Source organism: Echiichthys vipera (genome assembly GCF_963691815.1).
Source record: "Echiichthys vipera genome assembly, chromosome: 13".
NCBI classification, from domain to species: Eukaryota; Metazoa; Chordata; class Actinopteri; order Perciformes; family Trachinidae; genus Echiichthys; species Echiichthys vipera.
The window spans coordinates 12,500,341-12,518,199 of record NC_139838.1 but is presented as its reverse complement, the minus strand read 5'-3'; the positions used below and the strand labels follow the sequence as shown (position 1 = coordinate 12,518,199).

Genomic DNA, 17,859 nt, shown 5'->3' with positions numbered 1-17,859 from the left:
ATTTATTACTGTTAAAGTAAAGAAACTTGTATCATTTTTTAGAAAATGAAATATACATGTATGTGAATGCTGCTGGAACCTGTCTGGGCTTTTTGTTGTCATGCTCCCTACTGACTAATATTTTAAATTGATCTATTTGTTTTTCTGTTTTCAAAGCAGGGATTTTATGAGGGTTAATATTTAAATAAAACAAACTGTCCCCATTGCCAGACAAAAGAGGCTGCAAAGTTATGCCTCAAAGAGGAAGGAACAAGGAGACGTCGTAATCCAAAGTATGGCCTCCGGGATGTTTTGCCATGCTGTTTTGGGAACAGTAATGGAAAGAGAGGGTTTGGGAGAAGGCTCTTCCTTCAAGGGCCTTAAGGAAATCTTAGCATGTGAGCCCTCATATGGTTTATATGTGTGTGAGTGTGTGAATCTATCACAACAGATTCAGTGTGCTCTGGGAGTTCAAAGGCAATGTTCCTTTGAAATGATGAATACCAGCATAGGCCTTTTGGCAGAATCGTCCATGCATCAAGAATGGAGCTTTGATGGATCTTGTTTGTATGTGTGTGCATGTGTCTCAGTGATTGGATCTCACTACACTGCATACACTCAGACTGTATGCCATACAACATACACTGTCTTACCATGATGTTTAACCCATTTAGAGTTTAATCAAATTTGACGGTTTTACTATAATTTCTTATCTATTCACAGTCAAACAAATAAATGCATGTATACCTGGACAGAGCTGCAAATGTTAAAAAGACAGCTGTTGCATCAAATAAAGACAATCAACAGGCTGAAACTAAAACCGATTCAGAAATACCTGTATAATTAATTTGATCGGATGAGACCTTTTTACAGCTGTCAATATGTCAAGGCCTTGTGTAGGAAGAGAGCTGGCTGGGAATTACCTTTCTGTCTACTTTTTTCTCGCATTCAATTCTCAGTTCATAGACAAGCATATGCAGGAATTAATGGCTATGTCTTTTTTGAGAGAAAATAAAAGTTTGTCTCTTTGACAAGAAAACGGCTTCCAATGAGGCATCCCATGCTATATTCCTATATAATGTTTGTTTTGTTGACATGGTACTTTTCTACATACAGTACAACAGGTTTTTACCCTCAACTCTTTTTTTTCTACTACTTTTTTGTGCAATTGTGTGTGTTTCTGCATTTTGTACGGAAGCCCTAAAAGGCAAGGTGAAGAAAAATTGTTTGCCAAAACCTATGTGTATCTCCTGCGTAGGAGATGGTAACTTGTACCAGTTAATTATCTCCTACGCAGGGAAGATAAACTTTGGCTAACAATGGCCAAAACAAAAACAAAAAAATCACCTTGCCTTTCAGGGCTTCCGCAATTTGCAGTGTTTTGACAATAATAGACAGATGAGGAGATGGTTTGTTCTTCTTTTGGAAGCGGTTCCAGACATGTCACTTTAATTACTCAGAAGTCCACTTGGGAAATGTCATGTTCACACTGAAATTCTAGCTCACAGCTCATTCTGCTCATGCCATACCCAACAGTGTTGGTCCCAGCTAGTTGGAACACTGTATGGACACACACAGTGTGATTGACCACATTACCAAGGAGAGCTGGCAATACTTTCCCACTTGGGAGAAGCAGACAAATACATTTACTGCACTGTACTTCACTTTCTCTGCTACTTAAAGCCCCTGTGTGTAGAATGTGTGCCTCAATATATCACCCTGAGACGAAACAAGAACAGTTCTTACTTTGAATTGCTGTTCTTGTTAAGATAGAGACAAACAGAGAGGCTACAGTACAATCCTACAGCACATACACAATTGCTATATGCACATCTGTAAAGACAAATTTCCTCTCTTTGTCTTATTATAGTAGCCTGTTAATATGTAGGCGATTAAATATTAGCATTGCTTTAATTGAATTTATTCCACACATTTTCAATAAAAACAAAACTGCTGTAGCTATAAGAGCATACATAATTTATTTCTATTCAGCATAGATTAGTCGTTGGACACGGAAATATAACCTCTACTTGACTGAAGTTTGCATTAAAGAGATTGAATAATAATCAAACTTTAAATTATATTAGTTGTAATCATAATTGAATTCACTGTATTTGAAATTTCAAGTGTAATGTGAAAGGTGTCGTTTTTAGTGATAAACACAGATAATTCTCACCCAACTCTCCCTGCCTTAGCTCTATGGAGCTTTTGACTGTCTTTCAGTTCACTGTTACAGCCTGCAACTTCACTGTTACAGTTTAGTCCCATTTTCATCAACCTCCTTACATGCACCTGTTTTCATAGAAACAGTTCTGATAAAAGTACTGAACACTATATGCTAACAGCAGACAGACAAAGTAGTAACTAGCTGGTGAAGACTAGCATTTAGAGGCTCAGGAGCCCTATGTTTCCCTCAACAGTTGGTAGAGGAAAAACTGTTGGATGTGTAAATACTACTACCTAATACTTACTAACATTTTCACCATATCAACTACATAAGGGTAAGTGCATTTGGGAGAAAGACATATATTGTCATCAAATCATTACACTTTGATCAGAATTGTTACAATTCTGTTTTCAAAAATGGCAAATCAAAGCCCAACACATGAGTTCGATTTACTTTAACACAACTGACACCAACAACATACAACATAAGCTGCCAACAGGAGGTATTGTATTGCCACTCAGTTTAAATTATTACCTTTAGAAATGTGTGTTTGTGTGACAGAAGTAGAGGGAGCACAAGGATCACTGCAATTCAATTCTGCATGAACCTTATTGGTGTGACAATGTAACATTTAATGGTAACTACAGGTAAAAAAAAAATGATATCACCCAATAGATATCATCAAAACATTCAGCTGTAGTGACAATGCATTTGGAACATAGTAATACAAATACATTAGCAGGCTTTTGTTGAGCATTTAGAATACAAATGTGCTTCTGTCAGCATGTTGTCGAATATGTCAAAGGTTAGCAATTGTGTATTTTCAAACCAGTTTTTGGTCTACATTTACCAATGGCTCCATATTCAACAGAATTCAGAGTTATAAATTGACATGGTCTAAATGAATTGGTTCTTCTGGTAAATTCTTGTATCAAGAGTTCTGATCAAAAGTATGTAAGAAACAGTGTTTGAATAAATTCACTGACATTTTGTCACATATTTTCATTTGCTGTCAAGCATTTTCACAGCAGAACATTTTGTTCTTTTCTGTGACAAAGATCCTCAAAACAATTACCAGCTTTGAATTTGATGACATTCCATAAATCTCTGACTACACACACTATAAATGATTAATCTCCCTGTTTTTGATTATCATAAGTTTTTGCATTCCCTTATTTGACAACTACTCCAGCAACGTACCCTTATTAAAGGGGACAGTGATGGCTGTGATTACACCTTTGCATGTCATCAGGCTTTGGTTAAGCTATTTGGTATTCATGCATCGTCTGACAGGCAGTGCTGAATTGTATTGTATTTATTCATCTATTTCTGGACAAACATCAGTCAATCGTTGGAATGTGGTGCCTTTCTAATAGCACTTTGAATGAAAATCTAACTATCTATACTCTCTAACTTTAAAACAAAGCATGAAAGGAATTGTAATAAGCTATTTCATAACGGACTGTAATATTTAAAATGTCCATAGGACCATGACATGTGTTTTTTATTGTTGCTATTTATGAAATTTGCGATAGCCCCTTTAGTTTATCTGTTCCGTGTCAACTCCTCACATTTCCTTCCTTTTCTCCCTTTGCGCCTTTCTTTTCTCTTACATCCTTTCCTTCGAAAACCTGGCTCAATTTATCCTGATTTACCTGTGTCTCTCAAAATCTTCTTCCTTCCACCTTCATTTATTTCCCTGTCTATCCACTTCCATCTCCCCTTCCCTCTGTCCAGTGGAGGGCCAGTGGTTGGAGTGGGGCCCGTGGTCGAGATGCAGCGTTACTTGCAACATGGGAACCCAGCAGAGGCAGAGACGCTGCAGTGCATCGGTGCATGGCTGGGCTGAATGTAAGGGCCCCCATCAGGAGAGCAGAGACTGCACCAACCCTTCTTGCAGTGGTAAGGCATAAAAAATAATGCTTAGTTTTCAGTATTCATACTCTCAAATGCAATTATGCAAACATGCATTATCCAAAGTGAATAGTTTTCTCTTATTCTGTTCCACATATCAGCAAATTGTGTGTTGGGACCCAGTTTGGCTTGCTAGTCTGTTTTATACGGCGACCCGGAGGACACAAAGACTAGAGTGTTTTAATGAACCTGGGGCCAAGAATGGCCTTGTAATTATTTAATTTAGGTATCTAACTTAAAAAAATTAGTTGTAAACTTATTTTGCTATTCGTCAATATTTTATTTTATTGGTGCTCTTGTACCTAATCTTCACTGGCTGTTGCTTTGCTTATGTTCTAGGTGGAGGTAACTGGGGCAGCTGGAACCACTGGAGTCTCTGCAGCAAGACTTGTGACTCCGGTTGGCAGCGCCGCTTCAGGATGTGTGAGGGCACCGGAATACAGGGCTACCCCTGCGATGGCTCAGGAGAGGAGGTCCGGTCCTGTAATGAGAAGAAGTGCCCTGGTCAGTGACTTAGTGAACGTGTGTTTGAGCTAAGAAAATGAGGGAGAACCGCATTTTATATAAAGATATATATATGTATATAAAATGTATATGCTATATGTATATGCTTATATATTATTCATGCTGAAAACTCTGTATGAACACTTTTGCTTTAGACATGTTTTTTTCTGTGTGGCTGCATTTTTCTGCATGCCTCTCCTGTTGGCACTGTTAAAGACAAAAGAGTATGTGCTGCTGTGTGTGTATGTGCGATCTGTACATGCACAGTATTTGTCAGGGAGACTTGAAGTGATTCCCAGTGGTTCACATCATAGCCGGAGACATCTATCGCAATTTGAGAACTGCACTCTTCTTATCTTTATCTGTCTCTTGTCTATCTTCCTGTCAATTCACATACCCATCCATCTTTACCTCTTCATTGACTTTGCATGTCCGTACCTTGTGCTGCTTTCCTTTTATTCTCTGTTTACCTGAGAGATACTCCTTTTATCATTATATCTCTCCACTTTAATGTTGTTTTTATCTCACTAATCTCACTTACTGGCTTACACTCTGTCTGTGATTCTCTGCCTGTTAGAGAGCAAGATGAAACAATTGTTTCATAAGCATGCCTCTTGACTGAAGCTGTGAGTGTGTGTGAATATGCAAGTGTATTTTCTGTACAAGCCTGAATGCCACATGTCTACATCCTTGCATTGAACTCTGACAGCCTACAAATGATAGATTTTTGAGTGCAGCCTCTGGCGTGACCCCTTTGTTTTGAGTAGCTCACAAGCCTTTTTTTTTACACAAGACGAGGATCTTTTCTGTTGGCAGGGGAACATCATATCATATTTTCTCTCTTTCAGTTCTCTCTCTCTCTCTCTCTCTCTCTCTCTCTCTCTCTCTCTCTCTCTCTCTCTCTCTCTCTCTCCACGCTCCGTCCCTCTTCATCTTTCCACATCGCCTCTGCCAACACTCGTCTGCCCCCTCGGAATATCTTCAGAGTGCACTCCCCCGTTTTTTCATCAGGGTTAGAGAGGGAGGGGGAAAGCAGATGAATAAAGAGAGAGGGTAAGATGAAGAGGGAATGAGATACTGCACTGAGGCAGTGACACTGAAAGAGAACACTGAGCAGTGTACAAGGGAATAAGATTGGGAGCTGCTGCAGGAGAACATTGATTTGAATCTTGTTTTTAGTGCTTCTCTGTCTCCCTTTTTCCGCTGCTATGTATGTCTGTGGGAGTGTGTGTGTGTTAGGGGGGGGGGGGTTCTTTTTCTGAGTGTCTGCTGTGCTTCATTTCACTTTTTCTATCTACTTTTCTCTACTATTTAGCTCCTCATGAGATATGCAAAGAAGAACACCTTCTCTCTAATTCATGGAAGAGAGCCTCAGCTGGAGAAACTGTCTACAACAAGTGTCCAACTAATGCCACTGGTCAGTAACCTGATATATGAGTGTATTTTAATCACGGCTTGTGTGAATTCGTGATTCTGTTTGGCTTTGAGTTTTTAAATGAACGATGTCGTTACACAGTAAAATAGTGACTCAGACTGTAGCTAGTTCATAAAAGAGAGCAAATAGTCATAAGCTAGCATTTGAAATTGTCTAGCAGGCATAATGTATGTTAGCATCTGGTAGGGAGCATGAGCAGGCCAAACTAAAGTGACAGAAAGGAAGACCCTAAAAAAATGCACACATAATAAACAGAAAATCAACAGGAAGAGGAATTAGAAAATGTCCAGCAGCCAAAAATCAAGCATGTCCAATGCATGTTAGCCCTATGCATATACATTACCATTCTGTAGTTAGCTTTAGCTACCTAATGAAATATAAAAAGAGCCTTAAGAAACTTAATCAATAACATATTCCAATGATATAATGCTTCTATTGTTTGACTGTCAAGTGGGATGTAAAGTGCAGCAACAACATGTTCAGCAACACTATGTTAGCACCAATCTTTGAACCCAGCTTTCTGTCTGGCTTTCCAGTGTAGCCAACATATCTCTATAAACAGATATCTGCATATGAATGCAGATAAATAACATAACACGTATAAATGCAAAATCATTGTCAGACAAATGCCGATGGGTTCCATGATTGCGTGACGGCCGATGTGTTCCACCTCGTTTGGAAGTCTGCTTAGACGTAATTGGTAAATCCTACTGAGACTACAAACAGAAACCAGATCGCTTCCGCTAACCACATTTTGTCCCGTTGCCTACAGATTCTGATTTCAAATGCAGAATCTGTCTTGAGAGTATGTCAGCACCACCTCATGGGTACAAGTAAAACATTGTAAAATATCTAAATACATTATAACCATGATATCGTAAATTATTTCAAGTTTTGCTGAGATGTGCTCATATGTTAGAGATACTCCGACTGATTTAAAGGCTCATCCAAATTGTTTGCCCTATATAGTATTTTGTTCTGCTGTATACAGAGGTGGTCATTGGAAAATTTCTAACTCTAATACATTATCCAGATCTACCCTTAATTGGTACAGCAGGTTTGCCCTGCTTGAAGTTAGTCAAACAATACTGTATGTGTGTATGACTTATCACAGTGATGTTAATCGAAATTGCAACTGAGTTTCTCAAACAGCTGGCTGCCAAACCTTTCCTTTTAACTTCCAAAAGCAGAAACAAGAGCAACCCTTGATTTCTTTTCTTCAGACACTATCTACTTCAGAATTTAAGCCAAGAGCAGATGGTTCAGAGTGGCTGTAAGATAAATGTGTTTCTACATCTTTCAAACTATGACGTTGGCTCCGACATCAAAACACGCCTGCGTTAATCAGGTAGCCTGCCAATAAAGCATTAGGACTTCAAGAACATTACATTTAAGGTAATGTCAGTTCAATGTAGTAGTAGTAGTAGTAAAATTAATTAACTGTGAAACTTTACAGTTTATGTATGCCACTCTATTACTCATGGAAACAATGAGCCACAGTTCATTAAGTACATGTTTATATGGCTAAGGAAAATGTTTTGTCTTAGTCAAGTATTTTGGCAGCCTTCACCAGTTTATCTGCTGGCTGCCATGTTAGAACAGCCAGCCAGCAAGTGTAAAGCTGCCAATGACTGTAGAACAAATGAAACAATTGGTAGGCTGCTTGTAACTGTTCAAAATAACATTTAACTCAAAAGTGACCTTTTGTTTTTATAGTTGAAGTGGTAATATTATATATCTGCTATTGTTTCCCTTTATTAAAAGTCATCAAGCAGACTTCCTGTGTGTTACCTCTGACCTTAATGCTGTGATTAATGGGAATACCTTTCAAATTTAAAATTCAAGCAAGATATTCATGTTAATAATATACCATTTTACATTATTTATGAAAGTCTTTTTTCCATTTCTACATCATGTATATCGTACTTATACACAGCAACTGACTGTGAATGGAAGGCTTTCCTATTCACCGTCAATTACCTTTGGACACTATATTAATAGTAATAGATTATATGTTATTGGGCTGGTTTAATTTCTAAATTTGATCAAATCCATGTAAAATATTTGTCTTTCTTCCTCTCCTTCTAGGATCTGCTAGTCGTCGTTGCATGCTGGACAATAATGGAGTTGCTTTCTGGGGTCCTCCGAGCTTCGCCAGATGCGTCTCACTTGAATATAGATATTTACATTTATCTGTAAGTTGCCCTTTAAGAAATAAGTACTCAGAAACTCTTCAGCCAGAAGAAAAGATTACGTAATTTCACCTTCATCAAACTCTCATTAGTGAATTAATGTGAAAGTGGAGGCTCTGCCTGTTCCTTTTTTTCACCTATCATGTACCTCTGTTCAGCTTTCTTTTTTAAAAAGTTTACTCAAAATAGCAGTGTCTTAACCCAGGGCTTGCCGGTATCTCTAATTAGCTTTTCCAGAGCTTGGTGTTCACACTTATCAATTAATGAACAAAGCTAATGAGTGTGTTCATCAGCCAGACTGTTTTCCTGCTCCGTGAACTTCAACCTCTCATCTCCTCGATGATGGTGGAAGGAGATGGGGGTCAGGGATTGTGCGTGACAGAGCTTATTGTACTGTTGGCTTCTGTTCCAACCTTTCATTAACACCAGGAGTCAATAATTAATTTTCTGTGATTGCTTCTATCTGCTGTTCTTTCAGTCTCTCTGAAGCTTCCTCTCTGTCTCTCTCTCTCTGTCTCTCTCTCCCTCTCTCTCTCCCTCTCTCTCTCTCTCTCTCTCTCTCTCTCTATCTCTCTCTCTCTCTCTCTCTCTTCACATACGCACACAGTCTTGCTTTTTGTGTCTCTGTTTCTGAAGTGATGAGATCCAATTTCTGCCTGAGAGTGCTGCAAGTCCTCTTTATGCTCGCCTATTTTAAGCAAAAGCACAGAAGCCCAACCATGTACATATATTCTCCTGTCTTGAATCATCCCCCTCAGCTCATATACCAAACATTGCTGTGATCTCCAAATGAAAAAAAACACGATCTGTGGTTTGTTTGGTCTTTCTGTTTCTGTCACTTTTACCAGCGACATATGTTTGAATAACAACACTGTACTACATACAGTAAGTGCCAATGGACATGCATTCTGTCATCTTGACTGTCATAGGCAGAGGTGACACCGCCACTTTTCTCAATTTCTTTCTCTCTCTAAACATTGTAGCTACGAGAGCATCTCGCGAAGGGTCAGAGGACCCTGGCTGGGGAGGGCATGTCTCAGATCGTAAGGAGTCTCCTGGAGCTCTTGCAGAGAAGGAGCTACTACAGTGGCGACCTTCTCTTTTCCACGGAGATCCTGCGAAATGTGACGGACACCTTCAAAAGAGCAACCTACATCCCAGCTCCCGACGACGTGCAGGTAAGCAGAGCCATCAAAGCCTTCTATTGAAGCCCTGTACAAAACAGTCACTCTTGCAACCCCTCCAAATGTATTTAGTGTAGAAGCTCCACTTTCTACTGCACAGGGTGTGCATAATACACATACACAATGGGGAAAAATGGCTAACTATGTAGTGCATAGGCAAACACATATAAGTGAGATAAAAAAAAACATATGTGCTCTTCTGCTTTAACAACATCTTCATCTTATGTCTAGAAATTCTTCCAGATAATCAGCCTCATGTTGGACATGGAAAATATAGAGAAATGGGAGGACGCCCACCAGGTAAAGCCTTGTGTGTTTGTTTGTGTGTGTGTGCTTTCTGTATATCTGCCTCTATACATACTGTAATCAGTCACCTACTACTGTACCTAAGTTTCCTGAGTGTGTTTGTAAAGTAATTTATATAGTAAATGTGTGTGTAGAGGTGGGTGTGACCACATCCTACATTAACTTTTTATTAAAGTAATAAAACCACACCTGTTTACTAAATGCAATGGCTACCTATTAATTATACTAGGTGTGTATGTGTACACATTTGCACATTTCTATGTGTGACTCAACTTGATGCCCTTGAGTCGAGGTGTTTATTTGCCATCTGGACACTGTAAACAAGCAACCAAATATGATATTATATCCCACGTGGTTACAATTTACTGTTCTGGAACACATTCAGTGCTCTTTTATGCAATGAATGAATGTTTTAATGGTTGACAGATACCTCACAGAAAGTTTGCTACGGATTATAATTATGACAGCATCGTGATTGAAGCTCACCTCTCTCTTTGATCCTTCCATTCACAGGTCGCCCCTGGCGCTGCTTTGCTGATGAGGATATTAGAAGATTTCATTCACCTCATCGGAGAAGCCCAGAAGCCTTTCCAGAGTTTCCTGGTGGTTACCAACAACCTCAGTAAGCTTCATACGCTACAAGACACACCCACACCCACCCACATACACACACCCACCCACACAAACAAACAAAGCATGACTCTGATAACTTTAAGATTTTTTGCGCTATTGCTTTAAAAAGATGTGGGCAGTGTGTTTTATGTGAATTTTGAAGTGTCAAATTAGAAAAACTGTAAAATAACAGCACAAAATGTTGTGCAAAAAGGTTTTATGCTGACATGAGGGGGTTTTTGCTTTTTTCGAGAAAGAGTCCATGGAAAGTAGTGATCAGCTGCCGGCATCTTCCTGGATGATATATAATGTGTCTTTGTCTCATGTAGATGGGTTAGATGACAAAGGCGACTTGTTTTGTTTTCATTTTGCAAACTTTAATTTCGCTATTATTTACTGTCAGATTACCCCATGTGTAACGATTTGGTGTATACTGCCATTTTCTGAGTAAACAATGCTGTACCCAAGTTAATTCGCTCCACACCAGTTGATGGAGGGCCGATACTTCACATTTCTTTTTTCCAACATTCCAAAAGTTTACTTAAAATTGTATTAACAATTGAATGGACACACTGACGTTGTTTTTTGCACACATCATCTTTGACCAGTGTCCTTTGTTTCAGCCCCGTTTTTGCATTGCAGTGAGTGTATGTTCTATCTCGTTTGTCCAGTGATAACCGTCCAGCGAGAGCCGGTGTCAGCAGTTTCCAGCGATATCAACTTCCCCATGAAGGGCCGGAGAGGAATGAAAGACTGGGCCAGAACAGCAGAAGACAAGCTCTACATCCCAAAAGAGGTCTTCACCATCCAGGCTGAAGGTAAGAGAAACCTAGACAGATATCGACTGCCTAGGGTTTGTCCACACTTTGGGCATTTGGTACCAATGTGTCGCAGTCTGTCAGACAGTCATGCCATGTACTGTACATAAAACCCATGATCAGTTCTGTTTGTTTCAAGGGTTTTTAACAGAAACAATCATTTGAACAGATGAACCAACGCACACTATATTTCACCACTGGTATCAAAATGAGGCTGAAGGTGTTGACAACTGTAAACAACAGTTCCAGAAGTCTTTCTTAAGTCAGGTTTAGAACTAAGCCCATAACCCTGAATCTTAGACATAAGAAGTCTTATCAACCCACACAATCCTCTTTTCACCCAAGGTCAGACCAAGGAGTTGTCTCAGTGTGAACTCACACACTCGCAGATGTGTCTCATGGAGTAATACAGAGGGTTTTTTAAGGATGTCGAAAGGTAATGCTGAGGAGGATTTGGGCTGCAAAGAAGTCCTGGAGGACTTTTCAAGAAGATTCAAGTATGTCATCTGCAAGGAAGTGCGCCGCATCCCCTTGAGAGAATCAAGTCCTCATGCAGTTTTGAAAGATGTCTCTTCGCTTTTTGCAGCACAAGGAAGCTAACTGCTGTGAATTTTGTCCATGTGGTTTCAACTAAAGCCAAGGAATCTGCAAAGTGGCACACACCAAACAGTAGAGGAGGATATAAAGAGAAAAAAAACACTAGGCAGCAGAAGAGCTAAAGTTGTTCAGGGCAGACAAAGGGAAATAGAATTACTGTGGCAGATGCGATCCACTACCAACCAAGGCAAAGGTCACATCCCTCTGGAAATTACACTGGCAGACTTCCTGTCTGGCACACCACCCCCTGCCCAAATTAAAGTTCAGACAGGCTGCAGGCCGAGAGAGCTGAGCTGTCTCTGACCTCTGACTCGCTCTGATGACCCAGACTCTCTTTGATTGGCGTTCAAGACATCCTGTATGCTGACCTCAGGGCACCTCACCTTAACTCACTTACTCTCTCTGTCTTTTTATTATGCACAAGGTAATATGCTTATTTTGTAATCTTCTTCTATCTAACCATTCATCTTGCTTTTATGTAGCAGAACCTGTTTATGAGGTTGTTTTGTTCAAGTTGGTTTCTTTTTCAAGATTTTATGGAACAGTAAATTCTGAGGTCTCAAAGGATGAATGTTAGGCTGCAACTTGAGACAAAGGTTGAACAAAGGCTCAACCTTGTTTAATGCTGCTGCATTGCAATGTTGTCTTTGTTCCTGTTCTCTATTTCTTACCCCTATCTTTTTTTTTGACTGCTTCTGTGCTGTGTCCTCCATCTCGATTTTTCTTGTCCATTATCGTTTGTGGTGGCGAGTGCTTTGTCGAGTGCGGCGCTTGTAGTGCAATAAAAGTGACCAGCTGCATCACATTTACCCTGCCATTTTCTTATATGATATTCAGCACATGCCACTGCCATTTTAGCATATTGCTATTTAGTAAATTGTTTCATCCAAACTGCATGTCGTCTTATGTGTTAGAGCTTTATTAGTGATTTTAGCCCCTGTGGGTACTCTGCCTCTTCCCATTGGCAGTCCATGAATTGAGGTCTTCAGTTGATTGCTATCAGTTTGATTGGTTCATTTACCCCATAATGAAGCCTATCTCAGATGGACAGCTTAACTACGCTCATAAAGGCCCATAGGCACCTTTGTGTGTGCACGTGCACACACAGTTACACACACTCGCAGTCAGTTGATAGGTTCATGAATCGCTTCACTGGGCAGAGGCTGGGACTGTTCTTCACTGATTTTCAAACTGGCAAACTCCTTTTCTCCCTCTGCCGTCTCTCTCTTTCTCTCAAAATCACACATGCAGGCATGCGTGCTGGCTTGCAGCCACACATACACATATATCCAAACATACAAGCCAGCAGGAAGCCTGTGAATATTCTCATTCGTCCAGGTCATCGTTATCCCCAAAGCGATTTCAGTCAAAAGCAACTGGACTTGGTTATTTGTCTAGGAAGACATTTCACCTCTCATCCAAGAGGCTTCATAAGTTCATGTACGCATGTGACCAGGCTGGGACTGGTCCAACTATCTGGTGTGGAGATCCAGGTATTAACCTTTCACAAGGCCGATGATGTCACTGGAACCCTTTGTGCTCCAAGTGCAAACGACCGTCGTTGGAGTGACAGTTGTTGGTGGGAAGTTGGTTTCGACTTTGTTTGTGCTCTGTTGGGTCTTAACAACAGTCGTTGGAGTCACAGGAGGCCGTTTGTGAACAGTTGTTCTTTGAGGTCAGATGTTGAATCTCCTGCATTAACTTTGTAGATCAAATAAACCCTTGTTGGTACATGCATGCGGTGTTACTCCGTTAACTTTGAAGTATTACTCGAGCAACAATCCAAACCACATGTGCTGCACTCTCTAATATTTAGTTAATGACTGACTTCCTTATTTGAAGCATTAACTGTGACTGTGTTGTGTTTCGAGAGTGAGATGAGAAGATTGATCCCATTCTCATGTCTGTGAATAGCTTTGCTTAAAAACTGTCTAGCCTGGCTCTCCTGAGGAATCCCAGATGTGGTTTAGGGCATCAGTGAGCTCGAGGACAGTCTGTGGCGGTACTTGAAGGCGTTGGATGCACCGATACATAACGTCCCTTGGGTCCTTCATCATCCAGGATTTGCCTACAAAGTCTGGCCACATGAGGCAGGGGATTGTCCTGCACCAGGAGGAACTGAGGGCCCACTGCACCAGCTCAAGGTCTGACAGTCTCTCTGAGGATTTCATCCCGGTACCTAACAGCAGTCAGGGACCCGTTGACTGTGGCATGGGGTCCTTGCGACCCTCCAGTGATGTGCTTCCCCAGACCATCACTGAACCACTGCAGTCATACTGGAGGATTTTACAAGCAGCAAAACGTTCACCACGCATCTCCAGACTGGAAACTGAACCTGCTCTCATCTGTGAGGAGAATGAGGTGCCAATGTAGGACCTGCCAAATCTGGTGTTATCTTGCAAAAGCTAATCAAGCTGCACAGTGCTGGGCAGTGAGCACAGGTCCCACAAGAGGACATTTGGCCCCCGTGCCACCCTCATGGAGTCATTTTCCGACAGTTTGAACAGAAATATGCACACCTGTAGCCTGCTGGATGTAATTTTAGGGCTCTGGCAGTGCTGCTCCTGTTCCTCCTCACACAAAGGAGCAGATACCGGTCCTGCTGCTGGGTTGATGCCCTTCTACAGCCTTTTCTAGATTTCCATGTGTAAAGGCTGGTCTCCTAGTATCTCCTTTATGCTCTTGAGATTGTGCTCAGCAGCAAACCACTTGTATGGATCTGCTGTCCTATACTTATTTCGTAGAATGTAAGTCACCATAAAATCACAACTTCTGTCCGTACAGTACCTACAGTATGTTAACTCTGTACAGTAGCTTTGGTGATGTTGGTAAGCAGGGGTTGAACTTTAGGCAGACACCCATTTACTCCGGATTCATATCTAGCTAAACTAAGCTAAAGACATCATGGCTCCAGTTCAACACATAAATGCTATTGATCTTCTCATTTACCTTTTGGCACAAAAGGGAATAGGTGCATTTTCTATTTATATTAGAATCAATAGCTTGACTAGTTTAGAATGAGTTAAATGAGCTTAACTTGACATGCATGGCAGCAAATACATATGTGCTATGTAAAAATATAGGATATAGATATATAAGATATATAGAGTGATAGCTTCCTGAGCAGAAACTGAAAGCATTCTCGATTTTTGACAGACGTTGTTTAGTGTGGATTGCTGAGTTCTATACATTTAAATAAGTATAATATCTGATCCTTAAAATGTAGCATTTGGTCATTATTTTTTCTGAGATTGAGCACATTGCCCTGTCAGTCTGTTCAACTGGGTGCGAGTAATGCAATTCTACAGTACTGTGCTGTGTACAAAAGTTGCAAACTTACAGAAGAAAGAAACCGAAAAGGAATAAAAAGAGTTACTCACACAGAGCTGTTTGGATGGAGCTTTCGATCTTTTATTAAAACCATAAATTATGGCTTTGCTCAACTTAACTCCAAGCATATATTTTCCTGACAAATGGCATATTAAAGCTCACATCTGGTGACTGGTGGTTTGCCATTTTGTTGGATTACAGCTGACCACCAATCATTTAGATGTTCAGTGAGCGAAGAGTGACGAAAAGGCTGTTCATGGGAAATTAGGGTTTTGTGATTGAGTGCCTTTGTGGTATTAATCATTCTCTCACGTAGGAGTACCACCCCATCACACACTGATTTACCATTTACCCACAATACACTGACTTTCTCATTTGCATGCTTTTGCAGACACTGTCCAATTAGGATCAATCATTCTCACAGGCTTTCTCATGCTGACTTTGATCTGTTTTTTGCTTCCTCACAGTCTTACAATTGCTTTTTTTTTTCTTCCACTGTTGAGATCTTATTGTCTCTTCCTCTTTGGCTCCTCGTCTGTCTTGCATAGCTATATCTCTTCCTGAGTATTACCTCTTAAGCAGCAGGCAGACAGATTTTGGATGAGTCACCGAGTTCGTCTGATATCATCAGCCCTCTCTGTCGCTTTCTCTCCCACTCTCTGTGTGAATGCTCCTCCGTTGCTTCTCTCTGCCTGAAAGGGCAAAGGAGGGAGTGGCGTTTCTCAACATGAACTCTTCCCCTCTTACTTTCCCTCTGTACTTCTTTTCGCCTCCCTCCCTTGAGACAAAGTGACATTTACAGAGGGACATTGTGTCTCCTTGGGAGCCTCTGCTCTTTTTGGTAAAAGAACACTGGAGGGAGTGGTGAAAGGCAAGGAGTTGTAAAGAAGGGCTTTTGAAAAGGGCGGAAGAGTTGAAAAGTGGGTCGGAGAATAGAACAACATAGGAAGATGAGAGGGACGGGTGCTAAGGAGGAGGAGAGGAAGAAAGGGTATTCGAAACAAGGGAAACATGGAGTACATTGAAAAGGAAGACATTGTCGAAAGAGGGTGTGGACTTTATTATCTTTATTTTCCAACAATAAAATTGCTCTACATACTACAAGTGTGGCTGGTGTTTTGACCTTCTCAGACATCATTCGCTTCTCCATGCGCCTTGAAAATAGTTGATGTTGTGCGAGGAACCCCCACTCTACTTCTACAACTCTGACTCTATTGAAATAATTTTAATCAAGTTAATTGCATGTTAGAGCAATAGACTTAGCTTTAGAAATGGGGCTTCTACTAACTGCTAAAAGGCAAACAAATTGACACAAACAGTTTCTCCACTCATGCAAAGTGCTTGACCAGGATATTGCACCTGAAATAGTGGAATGTTTTCAACAAAGAAGCATAATTAGTCTTTGTGTGGGATATGTAGCTGTCATATCAGGGTCTGCAATTTACTAACTTCATATTTTGATGTTGTCAACAGAGTATTTGTCAGAGATGGCTCAAGAGTAAATGTAAAATTAAGCTGAAATTACAGTTTGATGAGACATGTAAAATATTTGCTTGTTTATTTCACCAAATAATAGATGTGTTTGTATTTTGTTGATTTTATATCAAATTTCCTCCTTATGGGGGCAGGTTATATCGCATCAATCACAAATCCTAACAATTCAGCCTTAATTTAAGCATTAAGCAGGCTTGATATTGAATGAGAATATTTATATATATATATATATATATATATATATATATATATATATAGCACTGCAAATCCTCAAATCTAATCATTCAAACCACATTCACACATGGAGTACAGTGTCTTGCCCAAGGATACTGCAACATGCAGTCCGGAGGAGGATAGAACCGCTTATCTTCCGAATGGAGGATGACCCCCTCCACCTTTGAGTCACAGCCGCCCCCTTAAATTCTTATTGACTGATTCTTTTTTTAAATATTGACTACTGACCAATTTACCCATTTTAAATAAAATGGCAAATATGAATTAGTTTCCATTACATCTTTAGCTGTACTGTCAAAAACAATAACCATCAGCAAATCATGTCCTTGCACAAGATAACAGATGGTATACAGAGTAAATTAATTGATGGTTAGATGGATTTATATTTGATTTTGAAGATGTTTTAGGCAGACCCTGGTGTCTTTTTGGGCTGATCAGTAGTAAATGTTCCTGTGTTTCAGAGACAGAGACGGAGTTAGAGTCTCCGATGTACTATGTCATTGGAGCCATCTTGTACAGGACGTTGGGTGTCATCTTACCTGCACCAAAGTGAGTACTTCTCATGGGGTCAGCTGTCTAATTAGTCGTCATTTTCCAGGCAATTCTTACCTTCTATTCCTTCACCTGTCCTTTCTTTTACCCTTCTGAATCTCTTTTTGTCAATACTTTCTCTGACAACTCTTCATCTTGCATGTATATGCTTTTCCCATAGTTTCCCTTCTCACTACCTTCTATTTCTGTGCCCTTTCTTCTGTTGCTTTTTCTCTCAATCTGATTCCAATCTCTAATTCTACATCTGTTTTCTCTCTCATAATGTCTCTCTTGCTTCTCTCCTCCCCTTGTGACGGCCTAGTTATCAGACAAATGTCTTGGATCTCCAAAAAAGTATAATTCCCTGCAGATTTTAGCCTTTCCTTTGCATTATCAATGTATTTCTGGAAATGCACATTGGGCTTTGAATTGGTGCAGGCCAAATGGCTACTGAAACATGTATTGAACTTGCAAAAATAGAAGTTAAGAGGAATCGGGAGGTTGTCCCACACTATGTTATTGTGTGTGTGCTGGCCCTGGGCCCTTTTATTCAGGTCAGTAC

At 40.2% G+C, this 17,859-nt stretch overlaps 1 protein-coding gene across 1 annotated transcript in view; it reads left to right on the top strand.

The window, feature by feature from the left end:
• The window catches only part of adgrb2 (adhesion G protein-coupled receptor B2), a gene marked incomplete at both ends in the record, with an annotated part of 161,663 nt that overhangs the window by 64,417 nt on the left and 79,387 nt on the right, over positions 1-17,859 (top strand). The window contains 9 exons of the mRNA XM_083925470.1: positions 3,884-4,048; positions 4,400-4,564; positions 5,880-5,981; positions 8,088-8,194; positions 9,175-9,369; positions 9,607-9,675; positions 10,195-10,303; positions 10,965-11,111; positions 17,228-17,315. Coding sequence (XP_083781596.1) covers positions 3,884-4,048; positions 4,400-4,564; positions 5,880-5,981; positions 8,088-8,194; positions 9,175-9,369; positions 9,607-9,675; positions 10,195-10,303; positions 10,965-11,111; positions 17,228-17,315 — 1,147 coding nt within the window. The remainder of the gene's footprint in view (positions 1-3,883; positions 4,049-4,399; positions 4,565-5,879; positions 5,982-8,087; positions 8,195-9,174; positions 9,370-9,606; positions 9,676-10,194; positions 10,304-10,964; positions 11,112-17,227; positions 17,316-17,859) is intronic.